The sequence below is a fragment of the Haliotis rufescens genome, unplaced genomic scaffold, assembly GCF_023055435.1.
Source record: "Haliotis rufescens isolate VD_foot unplaced genomic scaffold, xgHalRufe1.0.p SCAF_20, whole genome shotgun sequence".
NCBI classification, from domain to species: domain Eukaryota; kingdom Metazoa; phylum Mollusca; class Gastropoda; order Lepetellida; family Haliotidae; genus Haliotis; species Haliotis rufescens.
This window is the reverse complement of record NW_025963891.1, coordinates 6,365,931-6,384,924: the sequence shown is the minus strand read 5'-3', so window position 1 is coordinate 6,384,924 and position 18,994 is coordinate 6,365,931. Positions and strand designations below refer to the sequence as shown.

The window sequence follows — 18,994 nt, the reverse complement described above, 5'->3', positions numbered from 1 at the left end:
GACACTGGCTCCGGGTGTAATTCAAGACGTTCTTTAAGTGGGCGGTCGATACAGGCATACAATACCTCACACATTACCCCGAGGGGAGGTTCCGGGGGGATTATCGTTTTCGGTTCTAATTTCAAATCGTTAATTCTCTTCCAACCATTTGTGGTTGTACAAGAGCTATATTACAGCAGATATAATAAGCATATCAATGTAACTGAGACTTGTATCAATCATTTTGAGAAATGTGTAAATACAAGGTTTGCATCGTTGGACAGAACCTTTTCAACACATGTATTTCTTGTAAGAATGTATATTATTGAGCCGATTAATAATTGTCTTGAGATTATGACTGGAACGAGAAGAACAGAAGAGAAGCTACTAAACTATTTTCAGATTCCATACCCACCCAGCTACAGGCCTGTCTCAATGCTAAAATTGTGATTCTATGTTCTGAACTTACAAAGCCTATTGCTGTCTATTCAGGAATCTTCTATCCGCGTTAGACTGATCCCCTAACACTGCCTCTACCTTTGCAACCAATTCTGAATTAAATTGATAATGGACTATGGACAATAAATGACATGCCACAATTATTTTGAATATTTTCTACTGTATTACGCGACTTACTAGTAATGCTATTTTTTTCTAATTTCATTAAATAGCAGATATTTCGCAATACTGATGGAGAGATAAAATAAGTAACAGATATTTTGTGCAAATCTTTGTTTAATCTCTTCATTAATTAATGTGTGTGTGTGTGGGGGGGGGGGGGGGACTTGCCGAATATACCGTATATTATCTAATTTTCCAAAGCGGTGGTCAATTTTTGGTTTATTTTCGGTAATATTAAATTTCTGGTAACAGCATACTTCACACGAGAGGATAGGTACAACCATCACATCAACTATACAAAAAACCTCGACGTCAGAGGATAATCAGTCTGAATTATCTGCCGAAGCAGATTCCGTTGGGTGTAATAGAGGTGAAAATGATATAAATGGATAACCGAAAATCTGTGATGTCCGCCCTACCGGTAGCACCCGCCACTCACACAATTTGCATAAAAAGTAAGTGTGTGTTTGTTGCGTGACGTAGCATAGCAGTACTTTGACGACTAATCGACGACGGCCTGTAAACAATCAATTCTTGACCAGACAATCCAGTGACACGATAACACATTCGCATATTTGATTGAACTAAAAACGATATCTTAATTTTGAATGACTGTGAAGTATTTTTTTTTAAACGTGTTCGTTTTGCAATATAGTGGGGGTCAGTTTTCGTGTCTCGGCCCATACATGTCTTTTGTGGTTGACTTAGCATAACTGATAACAGCTACTGGGGCTCCCGATGAAACAGCAGAAATGTCGGTCCAGCTTAAGTAACATAAAGCGCCAACGCAGAGAAGACGTACACGTGACAAACATCAGGTGGACAACCCAATAGGTGGGGTCCGTTTAGTTGACAGAACATAGTTTGTGTAGCGTTGTCAGTTAAAAGTTTCGTTGATGTCAATAATATACTATTCTTATGTCAAGTAACATAAATGAATCAACTACTTCAAGACCAGGAAGAAAGACTATTTTTAGAGATATTACATACTCCAAAATAATTATTTCAGTCTTCCAGATATTTACTTCCAGTTTCCACTTTTTAGAGTTCGAATGACAGGAATGAAGGGAGGTTTGTAAGCTATGTGTATCCGGGCTTTCCCCGAATCTAACAGTATCAAATGCGTAAAGATATGCTGCATTTTAGTGCTAGCCCACCGAGATACCATGACGTTGTTTAACATGGCTACCCCACTAAGACACGGCCTATGTTTTATCCCCTTACTGCCGAGCGCCGGGAAGGGTAGCAAGGGGTACCATGGTTTTACGTCTAAAGGAGAATAAATAATCGCATACATAATATAGATGATGATGATGATGATGATGATGATGATGATGATTGTTGGTTAACGTCGCAATCAGCAATATTCCAGCTATATGGCGGTGGTCTGTAAATAATCGAGTTTGGAACAGATAATCCAGTGATTGACATCATGAGCATCGATCCATGCAATTGGGATACGATGAGATGCATCAACCAAGTCAGCGAGACTGACCACCCGATCCCGTTAGCCGCCTCTTGCAACAAGCATAATCGCCCTTTACGGCAAGAATGGATTGCTGAAGAACTATTCTACCCCGGATCTTCATGGGTCACATAATATAGAGTAACAATTGTACACACAATGTATCTGGACGCCACCGCAGCACCGTCCAAACACGATTCAATTATAGTCAAATACAAGCAAGGTGACACACGTTCTCCCGGTTTGCATGGGCAATCGTCCGGGCATCCGTTATTAATAAAGACGCAAGAGTTCACGTTCGATCCCGATTTGCGTAGATCGATGCTCATGATGTCAATCACTGGATTGTCTTGTCCTGACTCGATTATTTACAGACCGCCGTTATATAGCTGGAATATTGCTGAGTGCGGCCTTAAACAACAAACAAACAAATCTGAAGCCATTTTGTGTGTGCTTCGTCGTGCGCTGTGCACAAGTGAAAGAAGCGCTCGTAAACTCTCGTTGGCGGGCATTTGTAAGAATCGGATCTCTGCCTGGTATAAGCGGAAGACTGCTTGTGAGTCAACGCATTCCATGGGGCATGAAAACCAAATAGTTACGAACATGGCATGAATGTACTACTGCAAATCAGTGATGACACCAGGTGTTCGAGAAAGGATATTCATGTCCCGCTCTTCAGGTAGCACCCGCCACAAGGATGTGCCTGATGCCGCACCAAGCACAACTCCAATCTCATTAAATCAGATCTTAGTTTTCGCTCTCGCTAAACAAAGATCTGAGGACATGTCATTACGGGTCACGTCAGAACGACCTTTCATCCAACCAATCAAAGTGTCGCTTACCACATAATGAAAGTGACAGTCGGTATGTGTTTTCTAATCATGCAACCTCGAAAACGTTAACACGGGTTATTCCGTACGACTGATTCCGTCAAAATTTTCGTCTATCTCTCGCTTCCATGGGATAAACATTTGAACGGGGGAGGCGTTGCACTGTACGTGAGAAGCACTACCAAGCAATCTCAAGCATATATTAGACATTCCGGAATGTTCGTTTGTTCAACGTATGTGTCAACATATTTTTCAAGCGTAGTCTGAAATGGAAATCGCCAGGTTGAAACGTGTGCCGTAAAGCTCGAGAAAGCTGCTTTCTAATTGGCTGATGTCGACTTCTTGTTAGTCATTTCAGTGGTCGGTCAAAGTTCGCGAAAGGTCGTTCTGACGTGACCCGTAACGGGATGTCCTTAGATCTTTGTTTAGCGGCAGCGAGAACTTAGATCTGATTTTAATTAGATTGAGCGCAACTCCTGCCATGCAACAGCGGCCACGTCGTCGGGGTACCACGCCACGCCAACCAAGTCACCAAGCATGACCAACCGGTCCCTATAACAAGTGCCAGTGAGTAAGGACGTGTGAAAACTCCCTAAAGGTCAGAGTAGGGGATAACATCGCGAATCATGTCAACAAGCGACGTGTCTTATTTAAGACATTCCTCTGAATTTTTCTGTCTACCATACAATTCATGAAATGACCAGGCCATTATTGTTAAACATTGCTTAAAAAGCCAACAAAATATGCGTTTCAGGGAAACTTGAATAAAATGTATATGCTCTTAAATACTCAAGCAATTAAGAAATGTAGACGTCATTAGCTTTAGCCGATGTTATATTGCCCAACATGAGGTTTGGAAAATCGACACGCCTCTTGTCATACATCTGAGTACAGTGTTTGGACATTCAGTATGGTGTCACAGTTGTCTAATTTTGTCCAGTCTGAAAGATAGATGATGTGAAGATATTCATTCATCTAGGCATTGTTGAAAACTGTGAGGTCATCTACATTTAGGAAACTGAGGTTGAACTTCTTGCCAATGTTTCATACGTCTGATTAAACCAAAGTAGTTTTTGAAAAGAGTTTCGTTTCAACAAACCGAGAACATCCATAAACAATGGTGGTAAAATTAAATTTCCGAAATCATTTATTGGAACTGAAAGCCCTATTATATACAAAATGTAACCACAGAGCAAGGTCAAAGAAAAACTCTCTCTCGAGGCAAAGCATGATAGTGTTCAAAATATGCACTGGATTGTTATATTTGTTGCAATAAGTTCCTCAAGTTTTACTGGTTCTAATATCATTAATAACCCGTTCTTTCCAATCAAAATACAGCATTCAGTTATTTTAGTTTACTCCGCATGTAATAACTTGAATGCATAGAAAGAGATGAGTTGATGTCGATACCATGATGGAGGGATTGTTGTTGATGATTGATATAATTATTAACAAGATAAAATGCAAGCAGTCACAAGTGACATTTAGACTAACGGTGTCCTAATCTGATTCAGTAGAGACATGTATGTGGCAACAATGGCGACTCTCCATGACGGGCATGAACCCATGATGTCAGCTCACCTCACATTCAGGTGAGTTTACAAACAGGTCATGAAATCACAAACACGTGCACGTGTCAATAAAGAGGATTTATTACTGAGAATGTTAATCTTTCCGAATTGAAACTATTGTCAAGATGTAATGATGTCCATCATAGGGATACAGAAAACCAGTGCTATACTACTGACGTAATACTTCAGCAGAAGTATAATATATAATGCATGGATGCTTCAATAAAACAACCGTGAAGATCCGGGTTAGAATAGGTCTTCAACGACCCGTGTTTATCTTAAATGGCGACCATGTTTGTCGCACTAGATTGTCTGGTCCAGACTTGATTATCTACAGACCATCGTCATATTGCTGGTATATTGCCGAGTGTGGCGTTAAACAACAAACTAACAAACAAACAAATATCAACAGACAATGGAAATAACACTTACATATGAACACGTGGACAGACATGTGGAGAGAAATATCCATAGTAAAGGAATACGTCGATTGAATTACTCACAAGTACGGTAATAGGCAACAAACAGAACTGTCAATAGAGTGAGTGACCGATGCCTCTAGCAATACCAAACATATTGTAAACTTAAAAGTAAACAAGCTTGTGTCAACTATGAACCTTATCGTATGGGGCGCGATCAACCTATTCCCATTAGGATGGAGACAATTATTTACATATACTAACACTGACTCATCAAATGGTTTGGTGTCGTATGTTCGCATTGCCTATATGTTATTCTGTTACAGTTTATAAGTTCATAGGTTAAGCGTTTATAGCTCACGTGATGAACGTGACCGTAGTTTTTGACATGTCAGAAATATGCTATCTTAAGAAAACTAATCACTGTTGTTAGGACGAACAGCATTAAAACAAACAAGAGAAAAGATTTGTTTAATCTGCTGACTCGTTTCCAAGTCATTGATGGGGGATTCCATGATTCCTTTGACATCCTTTCCTGTGGCACGGTCTCCTGGTTTCCCACAGCAGGAGTGCCACAGAAGCATCTCTCCCAGGCCCTTGTTATACGCCCCATCCAGGAGGGAACAGGCCTGATTGCAGCGTCCCGATAGAACACTTGCACCATCCAGATGGTCAGAAACACGTAGATAGAGCTCGTCACAAACAGGGAGGAATGAAGATCGTAAATGGGTATTCTACCAGCGTTCTGTGGCTGGAGTCCAGTGATGAAGGTCAGGGATACAGCAGGGATAAACAGCAGCACTGTGATTGCAGTCACCCCACTAAAAGTGTATTTCCACAATGATATAAAAAAACGTGAGCCAACAAAATTGTCTTCCAACGCATGGAAACATCATTGAGTGTGTTATCCAACATTTACATTGTTTGTCCATGTTTGTTGGGAAATCCCAGTGACGTCATTGAAAAGCATTCAAACACAAATGAGTCTCCGTCAATGATAGGTGTCGTGGCTTTGTACTATATGCGACAAGTTGCAGAGAGTTTCGAAAATGCCTAATCAACAAAGGAAAATAAGATTAAGTTTAACTAGGATCGTTTTGAAAATTTATACCACACATACCTACGCAGCTTAAAGTATTATCTTACCACATGGACATCATGCAGGTGATCAATAAATGGAGACGTCAACAAATATATTATATAACTATATAGACACGCCTATAAACTTGTAAAACCACAACATTTACATGTTAAAGACACTGTTGGAGCTGACACAGGAAAGCGTCAATTACACATGGGATAATACATAAAGTAACCAATGGAATAACACATGAACAATCTTAAGAATAAAACATTGGTGTATCCATGAACATTCACATGGAACAATTGAACTATGCCCTCAACACACTTTCAAACATACATGTATACAAACAACAAGTGATAAGGTAAAATAGCCAGAAATGAATCCCTGAGTGGTTAAGTCCACGAGATCTTAAAATTGTTGTGGTTTTTCGGATGTTACAAATATGCTATCTTAAGAGTAGAAATGACTGTTGTTACGGTGTAAGCAATAAAAAACACACAGAACATAATCCTGTCCGCCATTTTGCTAACCCTAATCCAAGACACAGATAGACATTCGCAAGCTGCCATCGCCAAGTTCTCCTTGTTTCCCACAGCTGGAGTGCCACAGAAGCATCTCTCCCAGGACCTTGTCAGACGCCCCATCCAGGAGGGAACGGGTCTGATGGCAGCGTCTCGGTGGAACACTTGTACGATCCAGATGGTCAGAAACACGTAGATAGAGCTCATTACAAACTGGCCAACAATGAAGATCGTAAATACGGGTATACTGTCACCGTTCTGTGGCAGCAGTCCAGTGACGAAAGACAGGGAAACAGTGAAAGAGAGCAAAACTGTGATCGCAAAGGACAGCTTCTCTCCAGACTCCACAGGAATGAGGAACACCACCACATTGACTAATCCCAGCATCAGGACAGGCAGGAGAGTTGTCAGTATCGCAAGGGATGGCTTTCTCTTCAGGGTCATTTTAAAGTTAACAAATGGATATGACGTGTTGTTTGCTTCATTGATCACTCTTTGCGCAGATGTGTACATGATATCCCATTGGCTGTTAGCATTGAACAGGTCTAATCCTATAGAGTTATTGATCGGTTGTAAATCCACTTCTTTCAGACTATCTCCCCAATTAAACGTACTGTAAGTACATTCTTGTTCATCCAAAGGAAAATTGGTAACATCCATTTGGCAGAAAGTCTTGAAGGTATCGCCAGGTGCCCAATTCACAATTCCATCTGCTGTCACTTTAATGATCCCGAAGTCGAGTCCCAGGGGTTCAACACTATCCACCACGTTACGAATAGTGATGTAAGGTCTCCACACCATCCCATAGTCAGGACTTATTTCACTGACTCCTCCATACTCGCTGGCGTTCCAAGTTAGGAACTCATCTTTCCAGATAACTAAGAGAAACCCATTAGCTGTCACTGTCTGAGTCACTTCATCAAAATCAGACATGCTGAGAAGATAAAGTTGTAAAGAGACTGTAATGGTGTCACTGCTGTTCTTGACAGGTCTAACTTTGGGGTTGTTGTTTTTGATGATGTCATTGTGTAGTCGAAGTATATGGTGGTCATCCTGACCCCTAGTGGTCCCAAGTAACAACAGTAAGTACAGTCCACATGTCACAACCTTGAGTCGAGGCACCCTTACCTCTGTGTTCAGACCCGACACATACATTCTCTGTCTTGTACTTCACAAGCAATGTGCACCCACTACTAGGAAGCAAGACAGTGTCGAGCTCTACTATGAAGCGGCACAACGTATTGTGCGTCTTTCTATATACTTGTTCTGCTCCAAATGACCGAAGCACTGTAAAACACACGGTACAAAACGTCTGCCCACACAGCACTCCCCTGTCCCCCTGCGCAATTCAGATGAACTGCAAAATCATCGCATTGATCAATAATGTCACCAGTGCTTAATGCGCTGATGCTGCCAAGCGAGAGATTATAGTGAATGCTATGTGTGATACACTCTATAAAGCCCATGGAGGTATATCCAATTGACTGCACAATTAACGGAAGAAGTTAACTACCACAAAGAATGACAAACAGACAATAACAGCTTCTTTTCAGTGATGTGTTAATGCAATAATGCCTGCAGAAACATGTGAATATATAGAAATTGACACAGCACCAAACTGTATACAAAATGCTGAAAACACGACTGTTAAAATGAAAGTTCATCCATAGTAACAAGCAAATATGGATCAATCAACTCTATTTTTGTTTCTAGTGCATTCCTCATACTGATTATATGATCACAATTATGAACTTAATAGAATGTGTGAGGAGTACAAAATATGGATCATGTTTCACCATATTTTATTTATACGCAGCCAACTGTGTGTTAATTATTTTGCACATAGTGTGATCACAAATATGAACAGTTACTCTGGGAAACCTTGTTATTCATGATTGAAGGTAAAACTATTTACTATTCCTCTACTAAAAAAATGCTTGAGATAAATAAATAGAATTTTTTAAAAGAAACAAACTCAGAAACATTAGAAAAACAATTGGATAAGGGCAATGAAATTGCTGGAAAAAGTATTTAAAATCAAATTGATACGATGGGGAAAAAACTTGGATGAGATAAATAATCAACTAATTCATGGTATGTGGATCAGATCTAATGCTAAATGGATTGAACATGGAAAAAAGACAACCAAATACTTTTTGAAATTGGAATCTAGAATAAATTTCTCATTGAATTGAAAACATGAGAGCTCAGGCAATACTTGACAAAACGAAACTGTTTTACGAAAAGCTGTCCACTGCACAAGATGTAACACCAACTGATTTGTTTTAAAAACCTCTATGTACCAATATTAACTGAAAAAGATATTACCACATTAGAACGTGAATTGGCCATGACTCAAATATCATAATCATAGAAACATATGAAGAGTGAAAACTTCCAGGCCCGGATGGTTCTACAACGGAGTTTTTAATCATATTTAAAAAGGCTAAGGAGGGTTTTTTACTGAAATCATTTATTTGTGGCTACGAAAAGGGTACATTATCAATTTCACACCAGCAGGGGTGAAAAACGTGCATCCTGAAAAGAAATCAACCTAAAACATATCTGAAACATTAGGGCCCTAATTCCCTTCTAAATACTTCATAGAAAGCTTGCGCTGCAGCCATTGCAAATATATACCACCAGCAACCTAAAGGTAGGCCCCCACACTGAGGACCATGGGGACTAACAGTACCTTTGCTACCTGCATGGACCCCGGCAGGATTTGCACCACCTCTTGTGTTACTGGTGATTATGGAGAAGTTTAGCCAAAATTAAAACAAACAAATATTCTACGATTAAAAACCTGGTATATATAAAATACTTTGTATGAAGTGGGCCTACGCACCCTCTCGGGGGACAATAATTTTACGCTACTTCAAGGGTACAACAACTAACAATCCCTGTTCATAATCATAGACTACGATTTATAATTTTTTTGATTTTCTACATCAAAATTTATTAATCAATTCAATTTCTTTTAAAAGTCCAAAAATTAAACGAGAGTTTAAGTTAAAAAGATCCTTGAGTGATGAAACGTTGAAATATTGATCCCTTTTGATGGCAAAATCAATACAGTCAAGCAGGACATGCTTGACCGTGACTCTCTCATCACAAGGGATACAAAACGGAGGATGCTCACCTTTCAATAAATACTCGTGGGTGTATCGGGAATGACCAATACGACATCGTCTAAGAATCACCTCTTCAAATCTGGACTGACAGCCCAGGTAGGTGAAACCTATAGTTGGTTTAATTTCATGTAACTTATTGAAACCTACTTGGGTGTCCCACTTCATTTGCATTACATATCTTATGTAATATCTAATAGCAGGCTTATAATCACTATATGGTATTAGAAGTGGTGTCACAGATTTGTTGAGTGCTGCCTTTGCAGCAGCATCGGCCATTGTGTTACCAATAATACCAACATGGCTTGGTAACCAACAAAAGACGCTAGTAAAAGTAGCAAGATCATTATGTAATTCTATTATTTCAATTAAATGTGGATGATCGCAGAAAATATTCTTAATGGCCTGAAGACAGAAAGGGAATCAGGAAATATTATGAACTGTTTATGTTTAGATTGTGTATGTACATATTGGAGAGCTGTTTAAATTGCCTTAGATTCTGCAGTAAAAATTGAACTGGCGTCTGGTATTCTTGATGATATGGTGTTGGATCCAATGACAATGGCACTAGCAACTGCACCACCATCCTTGGATCCATCTGTGAAAATAGATTTGTAAGTGTTACAGGGGCCTCTAATGTTCATTATATTTTTGCTGATAAAGTAACTGATTGGTATATATCTGATTTCTTTAGGTTGGTTAACGTCAGATCGACCTGTGGCTTTCACGGAGGAGAAGACAAAATCTGAGTGGAGATATAACTGTAAGGTTAATGTTAGCATCAGAAAGGGCAGGTTTCATTCTTATTCCAAGTGGAGGAATAAGCGCTGTTTTTCCCCATACAAATCCTCATAAGAGGGCTGAAAACACATTCAAATGCAGGATTGGTTGGATTAGAATAAAGTTTTGTAACATATTGCAATGCTAATTTTAAGTGAAGGTGTTTCAGGGATGGCTCATCAGCATCATCGTACATACTACTAATGGAAGAAGTTCTGAAGGCACCAAGGCAAAGTCTCATACTTTGATGATGAATGGTATCAAGCAATTTTAATTTCCTTTTACAGGCTCCACCATAGACGATGGAGCCATAATCTAATTTAGAGCGAATCAGCGATCGGTACAGGTGGAGTAGAGTTTTCTGATCCCCACCCATTTTGAATTGGAAACAACTGTCATCAACTCTAGGGCCTTCAGGCATCTATTTTTTAATGTTTGATGTGAGGTAAAGATGTCAAATGTCTGTCAAAAAGTATACCAAAGAACTTTGTTTCATTGGCAACCTTAATAGGAATGCCATCCTAAACTAATTCTGGGTCTCTATGAGGCTTGTTCTTCCTACAAAAGTGAATACAATTTGTTTTAGATTTCGAAAATTTAAAACCGTTTTCTAAAGACCATTTATGTATTGTATTGAGACATAATTGTTATTGTTTTTCTATAGTATGCATATTTTTACCTCGACAAGATACGTTTAAATCATCCAGAAAAACGATCCATCAAGAGAATCATTTAAAACTTTTAGGAGACTATTTATTTTAATACTAAACAAAGTGACAGACAAAATACTGCCTTGTGGGACACCCTGATCCTGATGATAATGATCAGACAGGGTAGAACCCACGCGGACTTGAAACTGCATGTCAGTTAAAAACCCGGATATAAATTGAGGCAAATGGCCTCGCATTCCAAAGTCATGTAAATCTTTTAAAATATTGTGTTTCCATCCAATGTCATAAGCTTTTTCTGGATCGTAAAAGATAGACACTGCATGTTGCTTGTTTATTATTGCATTCTTAACGAATGACTCCAATCGAATTAAATGGTCAATGGTACTGCGATTTTTACAAAAACCATTGAATAATTGTTATTCAATTATTGGATTCTAAGTAAGCAGTCTATCATTGACCATGCGTTCCATGGTTTTGCAAACGCAACTAGTCAATGAAATTTGGTCTATGATTTGATGGATCGGTATGATCCCGTCCAGGTTTCGGTATGGGAACAACAATGGCATCACGCCATGAAGAAAGAAATTTACCAGATGTCCAAATATCATCAAATATTAACAGTAGGGTTTCTAAACATGATTAGGGTAAATGTTTCAGGAGTTGATAATGGATGTTATCAGTTCCTGTAGCAGTATCATGAGCTTGCCCAAGGGCAGTATGGAGCTCGTGGATGGAAAATATTTCATTGTAGTCTTCCGCATTATCTGATTTAAAATTGATGTTTTTCTTTTCCTGATGCTTTTGATATTTTTTTTAATGTTGGTACATAGTTAGTCGAGGAAGAATGTTTCGCCAAAGTTTCTCAAGGTTTATGAGCAATATCTGAACTACCAGTAAGCAATTCATCCCAATTTTAAGGATGGTGGATGCTGGCTTTGGAACCCTTACCTTTGTTCCATACTTTGGACATCGGAGTCTGTGAATTTATTTTCGTAACATAGTTCTGCCAGGATTGACGTTTATTTCGTTTAAATGTTCGTCTGGCTTTGGCATTTACGATTTTATATTTATTCAAATTATGGACCATAGGATGGCGACGGAAATAGTATCATGAAAGAAACGACAATGTACCAACACAGCGTATTGCCACTGTTTCTCCAGTGATACAAATGAAAACTGTGACTTTTTCATGTTTGATGCCATTGCCGACTATGCTTACCATAAGCTACACAATTCTGAAGTACTACCTAACGTGGATGCTTAGTTAAGTCATTTGTCAGTTGAGCAAAAGTCTCAAGTGTCAGAGTTAATTCAAAAGTTTGCTCACCTGTTTACGGATGTATCTGGTCGTATAAATCTAGTGTGTCATGATGCAGATGTTGGAGACGCTGTGCCTGTGAAACAACGTCCCTACCGGATAAATCCAATCAAGCTTGAGGCTCTGAGGGAGATTCAGTATATGCTGGACAATGACATTATTGAACCAAGTCATAGTGACTGGAGATCACCTTGCATTCTTGTGCCCAAGCCTGATGGCAATTACAGATGTTGTTTTTAAAACTGACTCTTATCAAATATCAAGAATCGATGACTGCATCGACAGAATAGGTAAAGCCAAGTAGGGACCCATGAAGATCCGGGGTAGAATAGGTCTTCCGCAACCCATGCTTGCCGTAAATGGCGACTTTGCTTGTCGTAAAAGGCGACTAACGGGATCGGGTGGTCAGGCTCGATGACTTGGTTGATACATGTCATCGATACCAATTGCGTAGATCGATGCTCATGATGTCAATCATTGGATTGTCTGGTAATAATAATAAGTGCATTTATAATTCGCCAGTTTCCATTCACCAAGTAGATGGTCATAGCGCTACACTATTATTACCCCGGTCAATGGATCAGTGAGCACTCAATTTTCATTCTCAGCTCCCTTGGGAGTATACAACCCAGACTCGATTATTTTACAGACCGCCGTCCAATAGCTGGAATATTGCTGAGTGCGGCGTTAAACAACAAACGTTCAAATCTGAAGCCCTTTTGTTTGTGCTTCGTCGTGCGCTGTGGACAAGTGAAAGAAGCGCTCGTAAACTCTCGTTTGCGGGCATGTGTGTTGTATAAGAGGTAGACTGCTTTTGAGCCAACGCATTCCATGGGGCATGAAAAGCAAAAAGTGACGAAAATGGCATGAATATACTACTGCAAATCAGTGATGACACCAGGTGTTCGAGAAAGTATATTTATGTCCCGCTCTCCAGGTAGCACCCACCACCAGTATGTGCCTGATGCCGCACCAAGCACAACTCCAATCTCATTAAAAGCAGATCTTAGTTCTCGCTATCGCTAAACAAAGATTTGAGGACATCCCATTACGGGTCACGTCAGAACGACCTTTCATCCAACCAATCAAAGTGTCGCTTACCACATAATGAAAGTGACAGTCGGAATGTGTTTTCTAATCATGCAACCTCGAAAACGTTAACACGGGTTACTCCGTACGACTGATTCCGTCAAAATTATCGTCTATCTCTCGCTCCGTGGGATAAACATTTGATTGGGGGAGGCGTTGCACTGTACGTGGAAAGCTCTGCCAAGCAATCTCAAGCATATATTAGACATTCCGGAATGTTCGTTTGTTTAACGTATGTGTCAACATATTTTTCAAGCATAGTCTGAAATTGAAATGGCCAGGTTGAAACGAGTGCCGAAAAGCTCGAGAAAGCTGCTTTCTAATTGGCTGATGTCGACTTCTTGTTAGTCATTTCAGTGGTCGGTCAAAGTTCGCGAAAGGTCGTTCTGACGTGACCCGTAATAGGATGTCCTTAGATCTTTTTTTTAGCACAACTCCTGCCATGCAACAGCGGCCACGTCGTCGGGGTACCACGCCAAGCCAACCAAGTCAGCAAGCATGACCACCCGGTCCCTATAACTAGTGCCAGGGAGTAAGGAGGTGTGAAAACTCGCTAAGGTCAGTGTAGGGGATTACCTCCCGAATCATGTCAACAAGGGACCCATCTTATTTAAGACATTCCTCTGAATTTTTCTGTCTAATACAAAATATGCGTTTCAGGGAAACTTGAATAAAATGTAAATGCTCTTAAATACTCAAGCAATTAAGAAATATAGACGTCATTAGCTTTAGCCGATGTTATATTGCCAAACATGAGGTTTTGAAAATCGACACGCCTCTTGTCATACATCTTAGTACAGTGTTTGGACATTCAGTCTAGTGTCGCAGTTGTTTATTTTTGTCCAATCTGAAAGATAGATGATGTGAAGATATTCATTCATCTTGGCATTTCTTTTGATAGGCATAAATTCTTTTCCTTACATCTAGGCATTGTTGAAAATTGTGAGGTCATCTACATGTTGGAAGCTGAGGTTGAACGTCTTGCCAATATTTCATACGTCTGATTAAACCAAAGTAGTTTCTGAAAAGAGTTTTGTTTCAACAAACCGAGAACATCCATAAATAATGGTGGTAAAATTAAATTTCCGAAATCATTTATTGGAAATAGAATCCCTATTATATACAAAATGTAACCACAGAGCAAGGTCAAAGCAAATCTCTCTCACGAGGCAAAGCATGGTAGTGTTCAAAATATGCACTGGATTGTTATATTTGTTGCAATAAGTTCCTCCAGTTTTACTGGTTCCAATATCATCAATAACCCGTTCTTTCCAATCAAAATACAGCATTCAGTTATTTTAGTTTACTCCGCATGTAATAACATCAATGCATAGAAAGTGATGAGTTAATGTCGATACCATAATGGAGGGATAGTTGTTGATGATTGATGCAATTATTAACAAGATAAAATGCAAGCAGTCACAAGTGACATTTAGACTAACGGTGTCCTAATCTGATTCAGTAGAGACATGTATGTGGCAACAATGGCGACTCTCCATGACGAGTATGAATCCATGATGTCAGCTAACCTCACATTCAGGTGAGTTTACAAACAGGTCATGAAATCACAAACACGTGCACGTGTCAATAAAGAGGATTTATTACTGACAATGTTAATCTTTCCGAATTGAAACTATTGTCAAGATGTAATGATGACCATCATAGGGCTACACAAAACCAATGCTATACTACTGACGTAATACTTCAGCAGAAATATAATATATAATGCATGGATGCTTCAATAAAACAACCGTGAAGATCCGGGTGAGAATAGGTCCTCAACAACTCCTTGCTTATCTTAAAAGATTACCATGCTTGTCGCACTAGATTGTCTGGTCCAGACTCTATTATTTACAGACCATCGTCATATTGCTGGAATATTGCCAGCAATATGTGTGGCGTTAAACAACAAACTAACAAACAAACAAATATCAACAGACAATGGAAATAACACTTACATATGAACACGTGGACAGACATGTGGAGAGAAATATCCATAGTAAAGGAATACGTCGATTGAATTACTCACCAGTACGGTAATAGGCAACAAACAGAACTGTCAATAGAGTGAGTGAACGATGCCTCTAGCAATACCAAACATATTGTAAACTTAAAAGTAAACAAGCTTGTGTCAACTATGAACCTCATCGTATGGGCGCGATCAACCTATTCCCATTAGGATGTAGACAATTATTTACATATACTAACACTGACACATCAAATGGTTTGGTGTCGGATGTTCGCATTGCCTATATGTTATTCTGTTACAGTTTATAAGTTCATAGGTTATACGTTTATAGCCCACGTGATGAACGTGACCGTAGTTTTTGACATGTCAGAAATATGCTATCTTAAGAAAACCAATCACTGTTGTTAGGACGAACAGCATTAAAACAAACAAGAGAAAAGATTTGTTTAATCTGCTGACTCGCTTCCAATTCATTGATGGGGGATTCAATTATTTCTTCGACATCTTTTCCTGTGGCACCGTCTCCTGGTTTCCAACAGCAGGGGTGCCACAGAAGCATCTCTCCCAGGCCCTTGTTATACGCCCCATCCAGGAAGGAACAGGCCTGATGGCAGCGTGTCGATGGAACACCTGCACGATCAAGATGGTCAGAAACACGTAGAAACTCATCACAAACAGGGAGGAATGAAGATCGTAAATGGGTATTCTACCAGCGTTCTGTGGCTGGAGTCCAGTGATGAAGGTCAGGGATACAGCAGGGATAAGCAGCAGCACTGTGATTACAGTCACCCCACTAAAAGTTTATTTCCACAATGATATAAAAAAACGTGAGCCAACAAAATTGTCTTCCAACGCATGGAAACATCATTGAGTGTGTTATCCCACATTTACATTGTTTGTCCATGTTTGTTGGGAAATCCCAGTGACGTCATTGAAAAGAATTCAAACACAAATGAGTCTCCGTCATGGCTATGAAAGGTGTCGTGGCTTTGTACTATATGCGACTAGTTGCAGAGAGTTTCGAAAACGCCTAATCAACAAAGGAAAATAAGATTAAGTTTAACTAGGATCGTTTTGAAAATTTATACCACACATACCTACGCAGCTTAAAGTATTATCTTACCACATGGACATCATGCAGGTGATCAATAAATGGAGACGTCAACAAATATGTTATATAACCATATAGACACGCCTATAAGCTTGTAAAACCACAACATTTACATGTTAAAGACACTGTTGGAGCTGACACAGGAAAGTGTCAATTACACATGGGATAATACATAAAGTACCAAACAAATACTTAAATGGAATAACACATGAACAATCTTAAGAATAAAACATTGGTGTATCCATGAACATTCACATGGAACAATGGAACTATGCCCTCAACACACTTTAAAACATACATGTATACAAACAACAAGTGATAAGGTAAAATAGCCAGAAATGAATCCCTGAGTTGTTAAGTCCACGAGATCTTAAAATTGTTTGTTTTTTTGTATGTTACAAATATGCTATCTTAAGAGTAGAAATGACTGTTGTTAAGGTGTAAGCAATAAAAAACACACAGAACATAATCCTGTCCGCCATTTTGCTAACCCTAATCCAAGACACAGATGGACATTCCCAAGCTGTCATCGTCAAGTTCTCCTTGTTTCCCACAGCTGGAGTGCCACAGAAGCATCTCTCCCAGGACCTTGTCAGACGCCCCATCCAGGAGGGAACGGGTCTGATGGCAGCGTCTCGGTGGAACACTTGTACGATCCAGATGGTCAGAAACACGTAGATAGAGCTCATTACAAACTGGCCAACAATGAAGATCGTAAATACAGGTATACTGTCACCGTTCTGTGGCAGCAGTCCAGTGACGAAAGAAAGGGAAACCGTGAAAGACAGCAAAACTGTGATCGCAAAGGACAGCTTCTCTCCAGACTCCACAGGGATGAGGAACACCACCACATTGACTAATCCCAGCATCAGGACAGGCAGGAGAGTTGTCAGTATCGCAAGGGATGGCTTTCTCTTCAGGGTCATTTTAAAGTGAACAAATGGAAAAGGCGTGTTGTTGGCTTCATTGATCACTCTTTGCGCAGATGTGTAAATGATATCCCATTGGCTGTTAGCATTGAACAGGTCTAATCCTATAGAGTTGTTGATCGGTTGTAAATCCACTTCTTTCAGAGTATATCCCCAATTAAACGTACTGTAAATACATTCTTGTTCATCCAAAGGAAAATTGGTAACATCCATTTGGCAGAAAGTCTTGAATGTATCGCCAGGTGCCCAATTCACAATTCCATTGGCTGTCACTTTAATTATCCCGAAGTCGAGTCCCAGGGGTTCAACACTATCCACGACGTTACGAATAGTGATGTAAGGTCTCCACACCATCCCATAGTCAGGACTTATTTCACCGACTCCTCCATACTCGCTGGCGTTCCACGTTAGGAACTCATCTTTCCAGGAAACTAAGAAAAACCCATTAGCTGTCACTGTCTGAGTCACTTCATCAAAATCAGACATGCTGAGAAGATGAAGTTGTAAAAAGACCGTAATGGTGTCACTGCTGTTCTTGACAGGTCTGACTTTGGGGTTGTTGTTTTTGATGATGTCATTGTGTAGTCGAAGTATATGGTGGTCATCCTGACTTCTAGCGGTTCCCAGAAACAACAGTAAGTACAGTCCACATGTCACAAACTTGAGTCGAGGCACCCTTACCTCTGTGTACAGCCCCGACACATACATTCTCTGTCTTGTACTTCACGAGCAATGTGCACCCACTACTAGGAAGCAAGGCAGTGTCGAGCTATACTATGAAGCAGCATAAAGTATTGTGCGTCTTTCTATGCTATATACTTGTTGTTCTGCTCCAAATGATCGAAGCACTGTAAAACACACGGTACAAAACGTCTGCCCACACAGTACTCCCTTTGTCCCCCTGCGCAATTAAGATGACTTGCAAAATCATCGCATTGATCAATAATGTCACCAGTGCTTAATGCGCTGATGCTGCCACAAGCGAGAGATTAGTTACCTTTCAATTGTATTAAGTTGAGTTAATAGTATCACTGGAGTGAACTATCAACTAAATAAACAGATGACATTAAGTTAATGTTTGTGCGCTTTACAGATGACATAAATGTTAGGCAGAGGAGATGAAATTGTATTTAGGCCATGACTGTGTCATTGCTGTTCTTGATTTGCTCACGACAAATGCTTTTACCCGTGCTTTGTTTGAATTGTGAACGCCATTAACCGAAATGGTTCACTGCTGTATTTGTGTTATTCTATCATCAGTCATTATGTAAATACTATGTGATACACTCTATAAAGCCCCTGGAGGTACATCCAATTGACTGCACAATTAACTGAAGAAGTTAATGTCCCTGTGCCGATTCCAAAATGTGGTCATTAACTACCTAAAAGAATGACAAACAGACAATTACAGCTTCTTTACAGTGATGTATTAATGCAATAATGCCTGCAGAAACATGTGAATATATATAAATTGACACAGCACCAAACTGTATACAAAATGCTGAA

At 39.7% G+C, this 18,994-nt stretch overlaps 2 protein-coding genes across 2 annotated transcripts; both read right to left on the bottom strand.

Annotated features, from left to right (window-relative positions):
* Positions 1–4,538: 4,538 nt before the first annotated feature.
* LOC124150439 (neuronal acetylcholine receptor subunit alpha-7-like) lies at positions 4,539–7,748 on the bottom strand. The gene has a single exon (XM_046522473.2). The coding sequence runs from the start codon at positions 7,643–7,645 to the stop codon at positions 6,404–6,406; it is 1,242 nt and encodes a 413-aa protein (XP_046378429.2). The 5' UTR covers positions 7,646–7,748; the 3' UTR covers positions 4,539–6,403.
* An 8,767-nt stretch (positions 7,749–16,515) lies between these two features.
* On the bottom strand, positions 16,516–18,307 carry LOC124150438 (neuronal acetylcholine receptor subunit alpha-7-like). Its single transcript, XM_046522472.2, has one exon. The coding sequence runs from the start codon at positions 18,194–18,196 to the stop codon at positions 16,955–16,957; it is 1,242 nt and encodes a 413-aa protein (XP_046378428.1). The 5' UTR covers positions 18,197–18,307; the 3' UTR covers positions 16,516–16,954.
* Between the last annotated feature and the right edge of the window lie 687 nt (positions 18,308–18,994).